We start from the raw sequence: 20,649 nt of genomic DNA on the forward strand, positions 1-20,649 counted from the left end.
CTTTCCCTCCCGGGACTGCTCACGACCACTCGACCACTTGTCTGCACCTCTGCAGGAAGCACAGCACCACTCCCCAAGCCTGCAGCCCTGACTCCCTCCAATCATATCTGCAAATCACTGCCAATGATATTTCTAGAGAACATCTCAATTTGTCATTCCACTGCTAATTTTATTCATGCCACAAATATTTACTCAGCACCTTCTAAGTGTCAATCACTCTCCTAGGTGGAGATTCAACAGAGGACAAAACAAAAAATTCCACCCTCATGAATTCACTGTTTAAAACCATTTGGTGTTTTCAGAAAAAAAAAAAAAAGAAAGTAACTGTTTCTAGACTTTGGGGAAGGGAGTCTAGACAATCTTAAAGCCTTTTGTATTGCATGAAAAAACTTTTTTGTATTTATAATGTAATGTTACTGTCATTCACTTTTTATTTGCTGCTGCTCTATAAAACCTTTCTTTCATTCTCCCCAAAACAGAGGTGCTCACTCCTTCTTGGGTCCCATCATTGAATTTACCACACTGCATTCTGATTGTCATGTACAAGAGTGTCATTTCCCAATGACACTCTGAGCCCCTTGAGGCCAGGCAGTTTATCTTATGAATCATTGTATGCCTGGTGTCTAGCACTGTTGTTCACCAAATACATATTAGTGGAAAAAAAGATTCTATGAAATTACATGCCTACAAGCACACAGATTTCGGACATTTTTAAGGCCCAGGGGAGTCTCTAATCTTTCATGTAGCTCTTTAGGTAATGATTTGTGTTTTGATCTTACATTGGATTAAGGGAAATAATGTTTTCTCTAGTGGACCATCACCATTTAGGAAAGAGCAGCTTGTTCTTGAGCGCCACCTGCTGGCCAAATAGAGTAAAGCTCTTTGGTTAGGCAAAAAAATGTATTCGTGCCAATCAATGCCGAAATGATAAGTCATGATGAAAATATACCGCTGACTTATAGATCTGATAACTCCAGGGAATTAAATTCAAAATGGGACATACACTATGATTACAAGTATGAAAGATATATTTTTGAGAGGAAGGACTGATGTTGTATTAGGATATTGGGGCTATGGGTGAATTTCTTCCTTTCTCTTCCCAGGTTCTTCTAATATTGTGATATGGACTCATGCTAATAAAATGCTAAACTGCAGTCTGCTCAAGATATGAAAGTAGATTTAAGACAACACCATCACTTCTCCAGTGACCACAGAGTTTTTGATCCTGGGCTATCGGTGACTCCTCTTTCTTCAGCCCTTGGGTTAAGTAAGTCAAGCCTTGCCAACATTTCTTTCACGTTTCGTGTCCATCCAGTGAAAGGGGCCAGATTCAGTTCACAAGCAGCCTGCCTCAGTGCTAAGCAAGTTGGATTCTAGTTAATTAAGATTCACAGATGCATTCATTTATTCAACAAACTCTTACTGTGCATTTTCATATGTATCAGGTGCTGCACTTATGTTGACTCCTCACCAATTCCAAATACTGAAAAACCTAACTCATTTGAACAAACTGGGAGAAAACCAAGCCTGAATTACTGAAAAATCCCCACATGGAAGAACAGCAGGAGGGAAAAGCTTATTTATTCCTGTCAAGTGTTTCATGAGAGCTGGGCTACGGCTGAAAAACAGAGGTCTCTGGACCTATTACCATGATACAAATACAGTGCTTGGTAAATTAACACATCAAATATCTATGTACACCAGTACTCAGAGTGTTTGAAAGCAATTTGCTCTTTTAAAAAGTCCACATGAGTCCCCCTCAATCCTGCTAACACACTATTACACAAATGGTTAAGTTGTTTTTTTAACCGCTCAAAACAGTAAACCCTAGCATGCCTTTGGTTAATTTATTACCCAATTTTGAATCAGTACTGGTGCAGGTGAGAGTTTACTGCTGCCACCAGAAGATCTTGGCAGTCTCCTGGCCTAGAACGTCATTGCTCCTACTCTGGTGGTAGTTCTGCCACACACAGCTGTGGAACCTGGGCACACACTACCTTTCTGTGCTTGTTTCCTCACCTATAAAATGGGGATAAAAAATAACGCCTGATCCTGAAATGTTGAGGACTAAATGAGGTAAAGTATATACCATGCTAAGCACAGGGCCTGGCACATAGTAAATGCTCAATCAGTCGTTAAAATTATCATTTCATTCAAGACCTGCACTCTTAACTCTGATATCCTGTGGGAGCTGCCTTCTGAATACTTTTAACCTCTACAGTCTATTTCATTCAGTTGTCACATTGCCCTTTTATTTACTTTGTGTGTGTGTGTGTTTTGCCCCTGAAACTATTAGGGGACTGCATCTTATGCTCCTATTAGAATACCCAGCATAGGGACTTCCCTGGTGGCGCAGTGGTTAAGAATCCGCCTGCCAATGCAGGGGACACAGGTTTGAGTCCTAGTCCAGGAAGATCCCACACGCCACAGAACAACTAAGCCCGTGCACCACAACTACTGAGCCTGCGCTCTAGAGCCCATGAGCCACAACTACTGAGCCCTCGTGCCACAACTGCTGAAGCCCACGTGCCTAGAGCCCATGCTCTGCAATGAGAAGCCACCACAAGGAGAAGCCTGCGCACTGTAACGAAGAGTAGCCCCCGCTCGCCATAACTGGAGAAAGCCCGCACACAGCAACGAAGACCCAACGCAGCCAAAAATAAATAAATAAATTTATATTAAAAAAACAAAACAAAAACGAATACCCAGCATAGTGCCTTAGATCCGGGAGAAATTCACTCAGCCACACCTGAAGCAATTTTTCACCAAAATACCCTAATCCCAGCCCACTGACTTTCAAATGAAACTACTCTTGCAAAATGCCTTCTTTGGCAAGATACGATAGGTTGGATATGCCCAAGTGACCATAATATTTGCCCCCATAAACTCAGCATTCAGACCAAGTAAGGCTTCTATTTGAAGAGGTGAACTTTGCTCATTGTGCACTTACCCAACCCAAATGGAACAGGTAATAGTGTGCCTTTCCTCCTTGTCATATTTCAAAGAATGAGATACAGATGGTGATATAATGGTGATGAGACGAGAAGCTGCTCCTACCAGAACAGCTCCCAAATCTATAGGGTGCACCAGGCAGTATGGAGATGCAGTCCTTGCCCTTATGGAGTTCATAATTTATTATAGTTATAAAAATACAAGAGCATAGGGCTTCCCTGGTGGTGCAGTGGTTGGGAGTCTGCCTGCCGATGCAGGGGACACGGGTTTGTGCCCTGGTCCGGGAAGATCCCACATGCCGCGGAGGGGCTGGGCCCGTGAGCCATGGCCGCTGAGCCTGCGCGTCCGGAACCTGTGCTCCGCAGTGGGAGAGGCCACAACAGTGAGAGGCCCGCGTACCGCAAAAAGAAAAAACCCCCAAAAAACAAGAGCATAAGTCAGGTAGACAGCAACAGAAGTAAGTGCCATAAGAGATACTAATATGAGACTGGGTATAGGAAGGATCCGTTAGGGCCCATTTATACAAGCTAAAGTGCTGGCTATTCACCATGTTTGTAAGCGTAGGGAGTAGCACGGAAGCATTTTTGGCTGGGATAACAGCTGCATAGTGAAGGTAACCTAGGAGAGGACCTGGGACGGTTTGGGGACGGGAAAGGAGTCTGGTGGTCACCCCATGAAGTGTGTGGGGTGTGCATTCACCACTCAGGCAGAATTCTAAGAATTGAGATGGGGGAATAAACCAAGATGTCTGAGAATCAGACAAGTTAGCCCCCTCTTGGCCCCATCTTTCCTCATGATAGGTCCAGCCTGAGGACCTCACCCCACCCCCCACCTTTATACCAGATGTGGCCTTAGTCACCCACTCCGTTCCCCCAAAGATCAGCACACATTCTAAAGGTAAAGATGCCAACACAGGGAAAAGCTTATCAAAGGTAATATGAATCAACACAAAATTAATTTGGAAAAGGAGGAGGAAAAAAATAATTTGAAGATGATAATTGCTACTTATCACCAAACTGTACATCATTCAAATCCACTAGACTGATAACAAAACACAACACAAGCCTCTTCCCGTTTCTGATATTTAATACATCAAGCCATGTAAACAGTGATAACTTACTATCCAGGAGGCTCTGAAGAAATTTCCGGAGTGGGGCTGACTGCTGAGCTCTGTAAATGTCAAAAAAAAAAAAAAAAAAAAAAAAAAAAAAAGAATGTAGATGACTTACTTCGACTCAGATATTTCAAGACAAGGGGAAAACGAGAGAAGTCCTTTTCCTCTCCTAATTTAGATAAAGCCCTCTGGGAGATGGGGAGCTCAGCTGGAAAGGTCTCAGTGCTGGCGGAAGGCGGTGCTCTTTCTCTAGAAGGAGGATTTCTGGGCTTTTGCCTCCCAGTGGCTGCAACCAGGGCTCTCTGGGTGGGTCGGGAGACGCCCCACTCCTTAACATTTATCTCCAGTCGCAGGCCCACTGGAAATATGGCCCACCGCTTGGCAACAGGCACTAGTGACATGGACAGCACCTTCCAGCAGCTTATCCCCTCACCCTCGGAGCCCCTGCCAAGCCCACCAGACTCCTTCATGCACCCACATGCCTCAACCAGAGTGTCACCCAACACTTCAGGTACAGAACATACAAAAATGCATTTTACGGTGCTTTGTATCCACCTAGGGGGGTGGGATAGGGAGGGTGGGAGGGAGACGCAAGAGGGAAGGGATATGGGGATATATGTATACATATAGCTGATTCACTGTGTGATACAGCAGAAACTAACACACCATCGTAAAGCAATTATACTCCAATAAAGATGTTTTTTAAAAAATGCATTTTAAAAGACTGTACTTTTAGATCATTTATTTACCCCTGCAGATTGAGAAGTGTGGAAATGGGGAGAAATGCAGTTTCACAAAACCTATTAATCACCATTTCAGCGTGACAGGAGGGAACATGTTATCAAATTACAGGCCCCTATGCACAAGGAAGAAAACCAAGAGTCTATGCAGAGAAAAAGCAGCATAATTACAGAGTTTAGGGTTTCTATTGTCTTGGAGAAAGAAAGGCAAAGGATTCAATATATTTGTTTTTAAAAATAATGTGTTAGTTGAATACATCAACATGAAAGTTAACGTTTAAAGATGCTCCTGGGAATTCCCTGGCCGTCTGGTGGTTAAGGCTCTGCGCTTCCACTGCCGGGGGCACGGGTTTGATCCCTGGTCGGGGAACTAAGATCCCACAAGCCACACAGCGCGACCAAAACCACAAGCTCCTACCTCTACTAATGACCACTTCAAGGAAAACAAGCTCTATGGAGGATAAGAGGTACTTGGGGAAAGGAGAGAAAGAAAAACACCAGGAGAAGGAAAAGGAAGAGATTGGGAAAGAGGGAGGATGACGGGAGGGGAGGCAGCCTTCGTCAGGGGCTCACCCCCGGCCCTCCTCTGCCCTCCTCTACTCCTGAGAAGGCACTGCTCTCACCTCCACACCCATCCTTCCAGCCCCTTTGCCCGCACTGGTCTCCCAGCCTTGGCACCTGCCCCGTTCTGGGTCTCCATCTTGGAAGAACTTTTGCACAACCCTGCTGAGTCCTCTGGAAACATCCCCCTTCCTTCCTTCCACAATCACATGTTGCCAATCAGTGCTGTATCCCTAGGGGCTCCCCTGATTCTTCACCACATACTCTACCTCCCATCAACTACTTACCCAGCAACCACCGAAGTTTTTAGAAGCCTCTTGGTTACCAAATGCACTGACCTTCCCTCAGAGCCTATTTTTGGGGGACCCCTTGGGCAACTCTCATACTTGCTCCACCTCTCATGTTTCCTCCTCACTCTGGTTTTCTCTGACCCACCCCTCCTCCTGTTCTGTGTCATCCAACATCCCGATGGGTAGCTGCCTGTCTCCCATCCTTTCTCTCTGCATGACTCTCTTCGATCTGTAATCTACTCCCAGGGTGGGTGTCTCCACCTGCTCCCAGGGCTTCAACCATCACTTCTCTTCAGGTGACTCGGATTGACTTTCGACGTCCCTGCCTCTCATGAGACCTAGTTTTCTATTTCCAACTTTGTACTGGATATTCCCTATATGATACCAAACAAACACCTAGAAAATAAACTACCTAAAACCACCTCCTTCATCTTACCTCTGCACTGATTTTCTCCCCACCTTTCTTATGTGACATACTGATGTCCCCATTCTTCCAGGTTCCTGGCCAAAACCCTACAGTTGTCTGTGTCTCCATCCCATTACCCCAACTCTTTGTTCTTCACACCAATTAGTTAAAATGTCCCACTGCAATTTCCTCTGTGATTTCACATCTATCTTCATCCCTTCATGCTGGTGCCACTGGAGTACTTACCCCTACATGCCTGGACTGCTACAGTAGCCTCCTTGCCTTCTCAACCTCCAACTGGAGGTTATCCCTTCAGTTCAACCTCTCTAGAGCGAGGACACTAACTTTCCTAAAACACTAGTCCTGAATCACATCATTGACTTGAGGGAAAAATCAACCATCTCTTTAACCATATTTTTGGAGTCTCTACAACCCAGGGTCAACCCTCTTTTCCCAAACCTGCCTTCCACTATTATCACCCCAAACTTTCTATTACAGATGAATTCATCTACTTTATTCCTGAATCCATCCTAAGCACGTTCACTTTTGTGCTCTCTACCATGCCTCAAATGGTGGCCCCCACTTTCGCCATGTACCTAAATTCCATCAATCCCTTAAGATCTTGGCCAGCTCCTGAGAATTCTTCCCTGATTTCCTGGAAGATTTCCCCCTCTTCTGAGCACTTAGAGGCTGTAGTGTTCATTTAGCTCTTACCAGGCATTGCTGTGTACTGTTGGAGATCTTTTATTTATGAGTGTGACTAAGCTGTCACGTTCTTGAAGGCAAAGTCCACTCTTGTGCTGATTTAGAACCTCCCTCAGCACGTCACACACACGTTAGGGACTACGGGTAACGCATAATTGAACCAATGTCAAGATGACTCATTCATGCATCAGACACCTCTTCAGGCCCACCTAGCCCCAGGCAGGGTTGTAGGTACTGGATGTCATCTCTGCCCCAAGGAGGCTGCGGTTACTGCAGTAGTTCTCTAGCTGCTGTCCATCCTGCCACATGTTACAGAACCACTCTTATTACAGTACTTTGAAAAAAGTGCCTGCTGATTCACTCCGGGCTCCCCTCCAGCCCCCCAGCTCACTTCAGAACTTACCTGCAGCCACAGTTCTCCTTTAGACCCAGCTCAGACCTCCATTCCCACAGCAGCTACAGCTGGTGCCAGTCTCCGCCCTGGTTGGAGACTCAGCTCCCCACTATGCCCACCCCGTCACGCATCTGCCTGATTTCATGCCCTGTCGCTCACCTTCTGTGTTCCCCCGGGCCTAACCGCTGGTCCTGCTGGCTACCTCATCCTTCGGTGACTCTGAATTCCCAAACCCTAACTCCCCTGGATCTGCTTGCCGTGCTTGGCTTCTGCCCCTCTTATCCCGGGCCCCCCTGGCTGCAGCCATCATCACCTGCTTTTGAGTCTCTGGCTCTACATGACTTCGCACCCAAGTCACACACACTGGTGGCTTGACCCTCCTTGTCTCAGTTCTGCTTAAGAATAACACGGTCCATTAGCATTTTCCATTTCTCCTGCCACAGTCTGTGGACGTCCTAGCCTCTTCAGCAGTGTCCGCATTCCTTTTTTATTTTCTATAAAGATACCCTTTCCTCGTAAGCGTCTCCTTTGTTTTGTCAGGGAACCCTGGGGGTACTTCTCCAAACATTTGATATTTTTCTTCACCTTGGGAGCCCATTTACCCTGGACTCTCTCTCTTTCTGACACATCCTTTAATAAACCACATTGGGACATAGCTCCCTTTAAAAATATCAACGTAGGCAGAGTTTCAAACGCTTGTGACCAGGCTGTCTGGTCTCCGGAGTGCATTTTTTCATTAAGAACTTTCTGACCTTTCAAATTACAAATACTACTATTCTGACAGTGCCTTGCACGCAAGAGGCACTCGAATCACAGCCGCTGTGTTTTTGAAAATGATCTCTGAGGTTGGTATCTCCCAGCGCTGCAAAAAAGACACGGAAGTTGCCCAGAAAAGGCTCCCTGAAAATTCAGAGAAGGTATACAAACAAGGGGGCAGAAGGGGAGTTAAAAGAGTGACCCCTTGAAAGCAGAGAAAGAGGATGGTAAGCTGGCGGGGGAGCAGTTAAATCACTAGCCACCCTGCATATATATTTGAAAAATCCCCTTTAAGGAAGATGCCAAGCTCAAAAGAAATCCAAACAACAATTAAGTTGGGGGTCAGGGGTCATCTAAAACAGGAGTCAGAAAGCCATGCAGCTTAAAAATGACCAGCATAACCATTCATCACCCCAACTACATCAAAAACCACAGAACAAAGAAGAAAGCAAAGGGAACTGAGGGCACGAGAAAAACTCGGAAATACCTGTGACAGGTTTGCACTGGGTGCTTTATTAAGCGTCTCCGTTTTTTCTAAATCTGCCTCTAACTCTGTTTGGCAGAGGTTGAGATCTTTTTCTAGATTAGTCTGGTTCAAGAAAGAAAAGATGGGAAAGAGCGTTTTAGTTAGGAGGAAAGGCAGACAGCATGGAAGATTACGTTTGAAAAACGAGTTTGTTTAGTATCATACATTAATAAGGCAAAGATGGCATGACTAAAACACAAGAGCTTACTAGAAATGAGTTAAAGACAGGAAAACAGGGAATGCAACATTAGGCATAGAGAATATAAATCCTGTGGTAATCAGAGCTCCAAAACTCTACTCTACTTGCTAGAGAGATCCCAAAAACCTACCTTTTAGGAAATACCTATTTTCTCTTTTTCAGAGTATGGTGACTATGACACATACTATATGTCAGAAGAATAAGCAATTGCTTTAAAAGCCTCTACACATTAGTATAAGTCTCAAGAGACTTTGTTAAACTGTTTTATCACCAAGCCAAAAAAAAAAAAAAAAGTTACAATCAAGTTAAAAATAAAAGGGGGGGGATTTAATAAAAGAAAAAAGCCCACAACACACGCACACTAGCCAGGCCAGAGCGCACACACACAGCCCACAGTGGAATTACCTTTCTATCCTCTCTAGGAAGGATAGAGCAGTCTCCAGGAGTATAATCCCATATCTTTTTGGGAGGCTGACGGGAAGCAGAGGAGGAAATGAAGAAATGAGCGTAAAGACATAAAGACAAACATGGAGACAGGCTCAAACCAAGAGAGGCAACACTAGGAGAACTGTCTCAACACAGAAAAGTGAACTAAAAACAAAAGGAGCGGGGTACCCTGTCTCCTGAGGCCACCTGGGGACCCCATGGAACTCAGGAGCTGGAAATGTTCAAGTGGGAGGTTTATTTCTGCATCTCTGTCTCAAGAGTCCATCACTGCTGGATTATAAATATTGAAAACTTTAAAAAGAACAAAGGAAAAAAAAAGCATTAACGCCAATTTGAACAAAAACAAACATTTAAATTCCTCATTGTTCTTTTCCAACTAAGATGGACACTGAGAGCCTACATCTTAGAAGCTAGTCTTCTCGCCTGTAAAATTCATTATGTCTTCATAAACGTGTGAATTTGGAGATCTGACCAAGGGTGGGTACATGGTGCTAAATGTACTTCCTGTGGCTTGTGGCGATGAAATCCATGTATGAAATAGGTGTTAAATATTGCACTGGAGAACTAGACAATTTCCTTAGATAAGTTTTTTAAAATCTCCTTTTACAGTTTAACTAGACTTTGATAATACTGCTGATGGTAGAGTCAAACCTTCCATCTCTCTTAGAGAGCAGAGTTTATACTTTGAATTTAAACAGTGAACTGTAAGGTTATTTTTATTTTCTCCTTTAACTGTTCATGTTAGAATTAGAACTGCATTCCCGAAGTAGAAATCTGCCAGGAGAATTCCAGAGGGTAGGGCATCTGGAAGTTACAAGCCGCTTCTATCTTTGCAACCTCTCTTCCACTAAGTAAACCTTGTTCTGCCCACTTAGACTTGAAATTCCTTACACAATGACCTCTGAGGAGATGATACCATTAATAACTCCTATCGTTCTGTGCAAATTTCATCATAACCAACTCTGTGGAAACATTCAAATTAGTTTTACATTTTGCCCTGAGCTTACTTACAGAAATCACATCAATTTCTGTAGAAACTAGGGGGAGAAAAAAGAAGAAAAAGCTGACACTCTAGGCCAAATAAAAAGTAATTGATTTTACAAATGAAACGTAATTGATTCCAAGGTGCCTTCACCAGTAACTTGTGCATGTAATATAAATTGCGTATATTCTGCAATTTGTAAAGTAAGTGCCACTGACAATTACCATTCATCTTTAAGCACTTAATACAGTTGGATTGTTCATCTGGGGATGGAGATGTTTCCAAGTCACTGATGGTAGCCCTACTCATTTACTTACTGCAAAAAATAAGACAGTGCTTACAAATTAAATTGGTTTTAAATAATCTTCCCCCAAATGGTCCCTGGAGTCTTAAATTAGTTGATATCCTACAACTCATTAGACCTAAAAGGTATTACAGTCAGAAGCTTGCTGAAACTTCAGCTCATTTTGGGTGGCTTTAAGAGAAGGGGCCAAGGAAGAAAGGAGTTCAGGCTAAATGTCTAAAGTTCTGGCAGGCTTTACTAGGGGGAAGTGGGTCCTAGGTTCACGTGGCGTAAAAAGGAGAAACGATGATCCACGTGGTTTGATAGTAGTTTTCATTTCATTCTGCTTCTGAATGACTGAAAAGTCTTCCAAAACAACTGCCATGGATTACACCCCTTTTATTTATGTCTCTTGCTCTTTTGTGGCCCAGAGTTGATTGGGGTAGGAGAGAAGTGAAGAAAAAATTTCTCCCCATCACACCTTCCTCCCAAACTCTGGGAGTCATCAACCTGGTTCAACCAGATAACAAGCCCACCCTCAGGACAACTCAGACCATAAGGACCCGTTCACCTCAGTGCTGTTCCTCAGGACATAGGCATTGATTAAGCTATTTTGGCAAAAGTCTTCAAAAGTATCATCTTCTATTACTTTAAAAGACCTACACAAAAAGAGGTAGAGTCCTATTTAAGAAGGACTCTAAGGTCTATGCAAGGAACACTCTGGCTTCAGAGAAAATGACATTTTGGAAAAGCATCTCTAAGTCTTTAAATAATTAAGAGGCAGTTAGGACAATGGGGTAGGAATACAAATTATAGGAAGGTCCCCGTACGCAAATGGACCGTGTTGTCAACATTTGTCTGGATTGGTTGTGTGGGCTCACACTACAGTTTCCAGCAGAAACGATGCTAATTCACGGAGCTATTCACAGAGCCTATCTAAATATGCTGTGACTGAAATGCTGTCTACTGCTAACGAAAAGAGCATTATTTACGATGACAGATTTAATAACACAAACCAATCATAATTAATTAGAAAAAAACGGCGTTAACATTTCAGTAAAACTAAAATAGTTATTTGTTATCTGGCAAATGAAGAGATGGCTAGAAATTTGTGGATTCTGAACAGGGTTTCAAAACTCAATGGCATAGACTCCTTATTATAAACAATTTAAAGCTAATATCTTTTGCTTTCCCTGATGAAAGTATGGCATTATTATTGTGTGTACCAATCATGGTCTTTTTTTTGAGGGGGCAGGGGCACACATTTCTGCAGGTTTTTTTGTGAGATAATTGAGCAGGTTTTAAGAAAAGGAAAAGGGTTAGGATACTGTTAAATCTTTGCATGTGGAAGAGACTGCGTGAGGTAGACTTCATTGATGTGTGAATGGTGGACAGCAGAGAAAACAGGGAGAGACAGAAGTGAGGTATGTACCAAAGCTTTGGGGAGGGGAGGAGGAGACGGTGCAGACTTTGGGTTGGATGCTTCCCTCTCTGCTGGTCATTAGGTGGCGCTGTTCATCCAGGACACCTCGGCTGACGTTAGGTGACAGTGTCAGGGACGGGACAAAGTGGGGGGAATGCCTGTTCCTACAAGAAGGGGTGTTTGCAAGGCAGGTGCTCCTAACTCAGAAAATGACTGAACATTCGAACAAAGCTCAGCAATTCCAGAGCAACAGTTAAATTTCTCCGTCTTCATCTTCATTAAAATAATGTACTACAGAATTTAACATTTTACTGAACTATAAAGTTAATTGCTATCTGCAAATAAAACTATCATTCTAAATCACGGTGATTCAAATGCCGATTCAATGCTTAAAGTCTCATACAAACATCTAATGAAATGTTTTATTTTTATACACTAAATCCCTCCACCTGTAAATTCTTTTTGCAGCTGTAATAATTAAGACTTTAAAGTAACTGGAGCTTTAAAGTCAGTTTCCAGTCATCTCCAGTGGAAAAATGAGCTCAATTCTCCCTTCGGTTTGATACTCCTTTGGGTGCAAGGCCAAGAAAATCCTCCTTTAAGTGCCATAAATCAATTTGTACCAAAGCGAACTCAGACACAACACAGGGAAGCTACAGGCTATTGGGCTGAATACTAAGTTTGCTAGAATTCCTAACTCTCATTTCTAATTTTGGGAAATATTATCCTACCTCATAGAAATCATTCCCTAAAAGTCACCTGCAACAGGATGGCATTCGAGGATCACCTCTGCATAGAGAGGCCCTTTTCCACTTGCACTGGCACTTCCCTTGCATGTGTGCTTCTAAAATTTCTATTCAAAGCAGTGACAATGCGGGTCTTTCTCAGTGTGTAATGCATTTTCCTGGTTGTCTTCAGTACACCATGAAGACTCTGGTCAAGGAACTGAACCAAAGGCCGAAATAATGCAGTCTACAAGGTGTGTGATATTTGTTGCTAGTGGTGGGAGGTCCTGAAACAAGCAATGACTTAGCCATGTCTCCTGGGGGATTTTCTAGCAAGAAATACTGTCCAGAGCTCTCTGTCCTTTCTTGGTGAAGTAAAGCAATGGAAAGCTCACAGGTTGTAGCGAGAACAGACAATCCCACCACTGACAGCCAACAAGGCTGCTCCCCACTTCCTGAATTCTTTACAAATAGGTCTGATTTTTTTAGCAGCAACAATGCATCAACAGCACTATTAAAAAAAGGTGTCTATAACCACTGAAGCTATTAAACTTACCGGTTTCCCAAACTCCAATTCCGAAAAGAATTTATACCAAGGTTCATTCTTTAAATCTATCTCTTCTGGGCTTATATCCCGACTCTATAGGGGTTGGTGATAGGGAAATGGAAGAGAGAGAAGGATAACATTATGCAGAGATTACATAGGAACCGGCCAGTAGAGATGCAGTGGTTTCCAGAAATATACAGCACCTGCGTTCAACAGCAGCGATCATCCATTTCTTTATTGACATGAGCAAAATCAGGGGAGCTGAAACAGGCGGGAAAGGATGTGTTTATGAAAACAGGCACACTGAGGTAGGGAGCAGTGAGGGAGTCATTCTCGGTCCCAAGGCAGAGGGACGACAGATGGAGAATGCTGCACCACACTGCCGCCTTCCCAACAGATCTGAACATGGGCACGACAGTTTCCCTTGGTAATTGTCGGAGTGGTGGGAGAAAAGAGAGCCCTCATCCCTCTTTACAAAGCGCTATTAGTTAAGAGCAAATAACCTGGGGAATACATCAAACGTTTAGCCATCTACACCAGATGAGTACAGCAAACACTTTTCATGGGCTAGTACAGTTTTAGTACTTATTTGCAAGGCTGCCTTAAGGGTTTCAAAATAAGCAGCAAATACTGACACTTTTATAAAAGCCAATTTGTTAATACTGCATCTTTAATGGCACATGAGTAGGTGAGAAACCATGTCCCATACAGAGTAAAGTGAAAGATGATGTAAGGAAAAACAGTAGACACAAGTGAAAAAACATTTTAAACAAGCATCCATGGGGGATGAATACAGACAGAATATACTTTGTGTTCTACGAAATAAACGTTAAAGAACTAGGGAAAAAATAAAGCGAGGGAAAAGCTGAACAAGACATAACAGAACGATAGGTGGGGAAAAAACTTCGGGGTTATGTTACAAAAATAAGTTAGATTTCTCATTTTATACGACTCTAAAAAGTAGTTCACAGACTGATAATATGATTCCATGGGATTTCATGTTTTATCAAATATTTATAAAGTTCTGGTACCTTGCTCTGTGGAAGAGCATGTGTTTCCGGAAATAATTAGTTGGAAAATGAATGCCTGGAAAGCAAATCAGATTTCCCCTTAATAAACTGGAGATATGGTCACATCAGATAGAAGTGTTAGAGGCTCACGGCTTAATTCCTACGGGTATACACGTTTCAAAAAATCATGATAGTCACAAAAGAGAGAGGTGGTGATATTCTGACAACAATATGAAATAGAAAATGTACATTTTCCACTGTGATTGAAAACATCATAAGAAACTTCACGCCCTCAGGGCCACGACACATGAGGTAGGAAACTGCAGATCCTGTGGACGCATCTCCAAGTGACTCCTTCACAAAGCTGCTCCTCCTGGATACATTTTTCTTAACATCCAGTTAACAGGCCTTTTGTAGCTTATTGAAATGACTGTAAACTTCCTTAGTGACCTTTACCAATCTCTTCTAAAAATCCCTATAAGAATCTTTACCATTATTTCTACTTTTGCTTTAAATAGAGGAAAATATGGCAGAGGACTTTTCTTCAACAGAAATTAATTGGATAGACGTTAGTTGAAATCAAAGGGAAATATATATTGAAACAGAGTCTGCCCTCTTGAATCCAGATTAAAACCTCCTCCAACTGTCTTTAGGGGCGTAGGGCTTAAATCTTGGAGAATGCATGTTCCTTCTCAATGGATTTTGCAATTATGTAAAATAATGGATTCTGTATTTATTCAGTGAAATGAGGCACAATATCTACAAAGATACCACTATTCAGGAGAGACAGTTTAGACACAGGGACACCCTAGATCCTTGTATGATGGGGTTTCATGAAACCTATTTCATGTTTATTATTTTAAAAGACTATTTATAAATTGCTCTCTGGGAGTAGTTTCTTTTCATTAAAAAAAAAAAAAAGTATCAACTCTTTCAGGAAATTTCCTGAATGTTCTGGTACTCAGTCCTGAAAGAATTAACCCATTTTATTGTCAAAGGTTGTTTGTAGATTATTTTACTGCTGAGGTTAATGCCGGGCTGAGAACTGAGTCAGGAGGTATGTCAACCAGCTTGGACCCAGAGCAGCCAGCCTCAGCCCTCTGAGCTGCCAGAGAGAAAGTGAAAGAGGCAATACCACACAGCATTTGATTCTGCATTTATAACTCCACTACAGATCCAAGTACAGAACGGACAGGCAGAAAACGTCCTTCTGGAGGCAGAACAGGCTCTCTGTACTGGCAGGCAAAGCGTATTCCACAAGGCCAGGCTGAGTTCTCTGCTACGGGTGGCTATCTTTTCCCAGTTTGGCAAAATCCTCAGAAAAGGCAGGTGACTTGAGAGGAACACCTGACTGTCCTGAAGGACAGTTTTGCTGCTTGGACGGGAGCCAGAGACTAACTTCAGATTTTAATTAAATAATCTGAATGTGGCCCGGTCATTTACACGGCACTTTATAATGGTCATAGATCTTTAACCCACATTATCACACATGACCCTCTCACTCAATGCTTCAGTGAGGCTGGCAGGCCAGATAATAATTTCATTTTATAGATGAAAACACTGTGGTTCAGAAAGGTTAAGCGATGTCCCAAGACATAAGGCAGAGTCAGAATTCGAACTCAGAACTCAGACCTTGCAATTCCTAGTCCAGTGCTATTTACATTTCTCATACTCCCCATGAGAAGGGGCCGGGCCTGCTTAGTTTGTGGATGACACCAAGCTAAAACAGGGGCAAGTGACAAACTTGAAAAGTCAGGAAGGAATTCAAGGTGACAGTGAAATGGAAAGAAGTCAAGTTGGGTAAATTCCCTTGTTTTACACTTTCAAATATATATTGTGTCTGTAATAACGATTTTAATGTCTGTCCTTCTTACTATACCCCTATGGGAGCAGGAACTCCAACATCTAATGCAGAGCTTGGCACATCAAAGTTATTCTATACAGCAGACCCTTGAACAGTGTGGGCAATTAGGGGTGCATGCAACAGAAAAATCCAAGTATAATTTACAGTTGGCCCTCTGTAGCCACGGTTCCTCTATATCCACAGATCCAACCAACCACGACTGTGTAGGGCTATAGCATTTACTATTGAAAAGAATCCGTGTATAAGTTGACTGTGCAGTTCAAACCCATGTTGTTCAAGGGTCAATTGTATATATTTATTGAATTGAGCTGAAGTTCAGTTCTATAAGGGACTTTGGAGGAAAGTAAAAGGAACACAGCCTGAAAAAAGCCATTTCTGACAAAGCAGGGACTGACCAACAGGTCTCCAATTCCAAGACCAGAAGAGAAGGAAATGGATTCATACTATGATAAGAGGGAGGCCAAACAGTTATGAAGAACTTCAGATGAGTTTGCCAAACAGCTGAATAGGTCACCAAGACTGTGAATCTCCTGGGGGGATTCCGAAGGTAGCAAAGTGTTTATCTGTCTGGGATGCTGTGGGTTTGCTCCAGGAACAAGATGTGCTTCTAAGGCAACCTTTACAGCCTACTCTTCAACTCTTTGTGTGAACAACAGATAGAGAGATGTGCCTGTGAGGCCACAATTTAAATTGCCAGGCTTAAGCAGACACGAGCACCTCCAACTGGAAAAGAATTGGGGGGGAAAGTGGATTTTCCCCCTTAAAAGGAGATGTGCATTTCTGAGAGCACATTTAGATTCTACATCTGTCTGTCTCTAGTTAGTATACTTATTCACAGTTAACAACAACAAAAACGTGTGTGTGTATGTATGTGTGTGGTGGTGGGGTGGTGGCTGTGGAAGGAGGGGGGTTCCTCAAATTCTGGTAAACCCGACACTGGAAACCAAAAGGCACGACTCACGTGCTGAAACTCACATTCCAACGTTTCTGCTCATGTGGCAAAAATAGCGGGAAAAGAAATTCAAAAATAAAGGACGAATTCAACCCCTGTGAAGAGCAGACTGTGAAAAGATGAAGATTGTCTCTAAAATGAAAAATGACTCTTTGGGAAGAACAGCGCTAAATAGAGGGAAAGGAACGAAACTAAAACAGCTGCACACTGATGTTCCTCCCTGGCCAGCCTTTGGAGTTATGTCCTAACTGGGTTGGCCCAGGTCCTGGTACAACCAGGGGGCTTCCTGTGTGGGAACACCCAGACGGTGCTTGGCAATCCATGTGTATGGTCATCGCAACTCCCCAAAGAGGGCCCCGTGGGCACTGTGTGCTACTTTTCGGAGTTTGTAAAAACAATATAAATGATCCCAAGGACTATGACATGGAAGACATTGTGATCATTGTGGTATCAGTGAGAAAAATAAAACTATGTTACTGTTTTTTTCCTAGTTTTGAATAGTGGTCAAATTATTAGGAACCAAGGAAAGGAGGAGGAAACAAAGGAGAAATTAAGGGGCAAGCCTTCAATAAATCAATGACCATCTATGAACAATAATAAATAATAAATTGCCAACACAAGAGCACCCAAAGGCCTACAGAGTCTCTAAAATCATTGAAGTGTACTGACATGTGATGGTGTGTCCACCACTTGTTATTCAAGTGTCGGGAATACACCCAAAGGACGTGACATTCTTTCTAGGAAGACCTGTATGGAGGATTACCTTCCCTACTTGTTACCTTCTAAGAGAGAGAGAACCTCCAATGCAGGGTTGAGCCAGAGGCAAAATTCTCCGCTCCTCTCAGAACTTTTTGCTTTAAAATAACTGTGGTGCACAGTAAATGCTGAAGAATGACAACTCTGAAGCATTTCTGGGACCTGGTGAACCTTTTTTCCTAATTAAAATTACTTATCCCTTTGTGCTTTTAAAGATGTCACCTTTTTATTAAAAGTCAAATCAATTATTCCTTAAAAACATGTAGAGCAAAAGAGGTGGAGGGAGAATAATTTGAGCCCTCATTTCAGAGGCCTACTTATTCTGGACTCAGTGTGGTAACAGCATTTTAATAAGAATCAATCCCCAGCATGATAATTCCATCCTGCTGGCACAGCTGCAGGGCTGCAGGGTTTATAGAGCTTTGGAGGATCCCTTTAACCACGTTCAGAATTCTGAAACCAGCTTTTTCTAATGAAGGGTGAATAAAAGGAAACGTGATCGGCAGATATGAAACTAATCAGTTTGTAAAAATTCTCCCCTGCTTTTGCAGGGTGGTCTGCTATGCCCATACAGGCCATTTTCCCCACTGATAATTGCTTGGAGATGCGAACTTGTATAGGGAACCATAAACCAGACTGAATATGAAATTCGTCTTCTCTATTGCACTTGTCAGAAAAGTAAGACCTAAAAGACATACTCTAACAGCCGGGGGCTTTTTTCCCCCAAGTCACGTCATCATATTAATTATTTGGCTTTTAATAGTGTACTAGTAACTTCTACAAACTTTGCGCATGTTCAAATAAGAGTCACCCAAGAAACCCCAACTTTAGTCCAGTTAGTAATAAGCCTGATAAACGAATGGTTAGATGTTTAAAAAAAGATAGTGGCAAAATCCACCTTACATTACAAACTTTAAAATTAGTGAAAACCATGAGCAAAAAGAGCAACAAAGCCACAATGAGAGGATTCTTTCAAAGCATTCTCCGGACTTATTTTGTGAACACCTGCGAAAATGAAAAGGGTAAAAATGCTTCATATTTTCATTGTCTTCTAAACAAAGCAAGTCTATTTCAAGGGAGAAAGAATGTAATCCAAGTGCACACACTGTGCATCTGGATTAAAGAACACAGGCAGGGTGAGACAAAAGAACTTTAATATGCACATTACCATCTTTTCGTTGGTCAGAACGGAGGACTTGCCCGGCTGATACTCGTAAATGCTTTTCGGTTCTGCACGGTATTTTCTTGTATCCGCTTTCTTATCTGGGGGCTCCCAGTCGTTTCTGTAGAAAGGAAATCCTATTAGAGCTATTTTCATGAAAATTGGCATCTGATAGGTCAGACTTTGGCTGACTCTAGTCTAATCAAGGAATTTTTATATCCGAGGCACAAAATCGGACTCCGCCCAAAGCATTTAGTTGTGCTGGTTTCCTTCTTCAAACAGATCCCTGTGTTCACTTCACAAAAGGCTTGAGGTGTCCTGTGCTCACAACCAGACACGGGGAAGCAGAGAGAAGAGAAAGAGAAGAAAGGAAGCAGCAGCAGCGGCAGCAGCAAAGCTTGCTCTGGAAAAATCCTTCACCTTGCTCTGCTCTCAGGAGCTTATCATTCCCCAGACATGCCTGTACTTCCCACTCAGGCTAGTGCGGTGAGAGAGAATGCAGGTCCCGGAGCCAGGCAGCTGTGGCTCCAGCCCTGCTACAGCACTTGCTAGCTAGCTGATCTGGGCCAAGCACTTTGCCGCTACCTACCTTAGTTTCCTCATCTGAAAAATGGGGTTGCTGTAAGGATTAAATGAGACAGTATGTCTCAGCATGTAAATCACTTAGCAGAGCGCCAGGCCCCCAGGAACCACTCAATAAATGTTATTTGTTATTATAACCACGTTCTTCTCCCCTATTCCACACCCCATCCGGTAATCATCAAAACTGCAGCCTTTGGCACAAGTACTTAACCCGATCCAGTGAGGGATTTCAGAGGATACATGAAGCCTTGGAAATTATTTGCAAAATCTTTATACATGCACATAATTGCACTTTGCACTGATATTATATTCAGTTTTTCCTGCAAGGCTATCAATTTCTTGAAGGCAGGGACGATGATTTTTGTATGTTTATATTCCTCCATAGCATCTGGTTCAACCTGCACACAGAATGTACCCAGTAGGCGCTCGATGAACGCACTTGTAAGGATTTACGGGTATACCCAGCCTTCCCCTTTCAGATTAATTATCAAATTCCTCAGGCAGATGTCACTTACGTATATGTGGGATTTCAAAAACAGCCGTTCATTTGTCTATGAAGATGGAAAACGTTTGGAGGTGTGAAATAGTGTGTATTTAAAGGAAAAATAAATAATTCAGTTTGGCCAGGGCCTTTTTGTGGATTGAGAAGTGGTGGAAGATGGAGCTGGGAGACGCCATGGGACACCAGTCCAGATGGCACAGGAGGTTGCTCCAGAGGGCAGAAGACTCAATAAAAGACAGTCGGGTCATCTGGTGCGGGCATTAACAGATGACTGATATCATTACAACCATGCGAGTCTTATGCTTCGATAATGTGTTGAATAAATAAATAGACACTAAAAAGCGTGGCTTCATTTTAAAATTATATTCTCTGCTATGGGCCCCATCAGTATGCACAGAGTATAAAAACACAAGACAAATCTTACGGCTAAGATTTCTCTTGTGAAGAGGTAAAAAGGGATGATAATTATCGTCAACATCATTAAGTGCATACTGTAAGCCAGGCACTACTAGAAATGTTACATGCAGCATCTTGTTTTACCCTTGCAGCATGCCTATGAATGCAAAATATATCCCCATTTTACAGATGAGAACACTGAGACTCAGAAAAGACAAGTCACTGCTAATAAGTGACAGAGCAGGGATTCAAACTCCTGGCTCCAATGCTGCCTGACCCAGAGAAAGAGATTGTGTATGAGAACCTAAAATCAGAGCTGATGAGAGCACTTACCTTTCTGGGCTTGATTTTAGCGAGGAAGAGCGGGTCGGGAGG

At 42.7% G+C, this 20,649-nt stretch overlaps 1 protein-coding gene across 1 annotated transcript in view; it reads right to left on the reverse strand.

Moving 5' to 3' along the window:
- The window catches only part of SORBS1 (sorbin and SH3 domain containing 1), a 119,667-nt gene that overhangs the window by 42,453 nt on the left and 56,565 nt on the right, over positions 1-20,649 (reverse strand). Inside the window, exons 16-21 of the mRNA XM_007471598.1 lie at positions 20,608-20,644; positions 18,801-18,915; positions 13,060-13,143; positions 9,049-9,114; positions 8,406-8,507; positions 4,073-4,122 (exon numbers count right to left, since the gene is read on the reverse strand). Of these exons, the coding sequence (XP_007471660.1) occupies positions 4,073-4,122; positions 8,406-8,507; positions 9,049-9,114; positions 13,060-13,143; positions 18,801-18,915; positions 20,608-20,644 (454 nt within the window). The remainder of the gene's footprint in view (positions 1-4,072; positions 4,123-8,405; positions 8,508-9,048; positions 9,115-13,059; positions 13,144-18,800; positions 18,916-20,607; positions 20,645-20,649) is intronic.

Source organism: Lipotes vexillifer, unplaced genomic scaffold (genome assembly GCF_000442215.2).
Source record: "Lipotes vexillifer unplaced genomic scaffold, Lipotes_vexillifer_v1.1 scaffold325, whole genome shotgun sequence".
In the NCBI taxonomy this organism is placed as follows: Eukaryota; Metazoa; Chordata; class Mammalia; order Artiodactyla; family Lipotidae; genus Lipotes; species Lipotes vexillifer.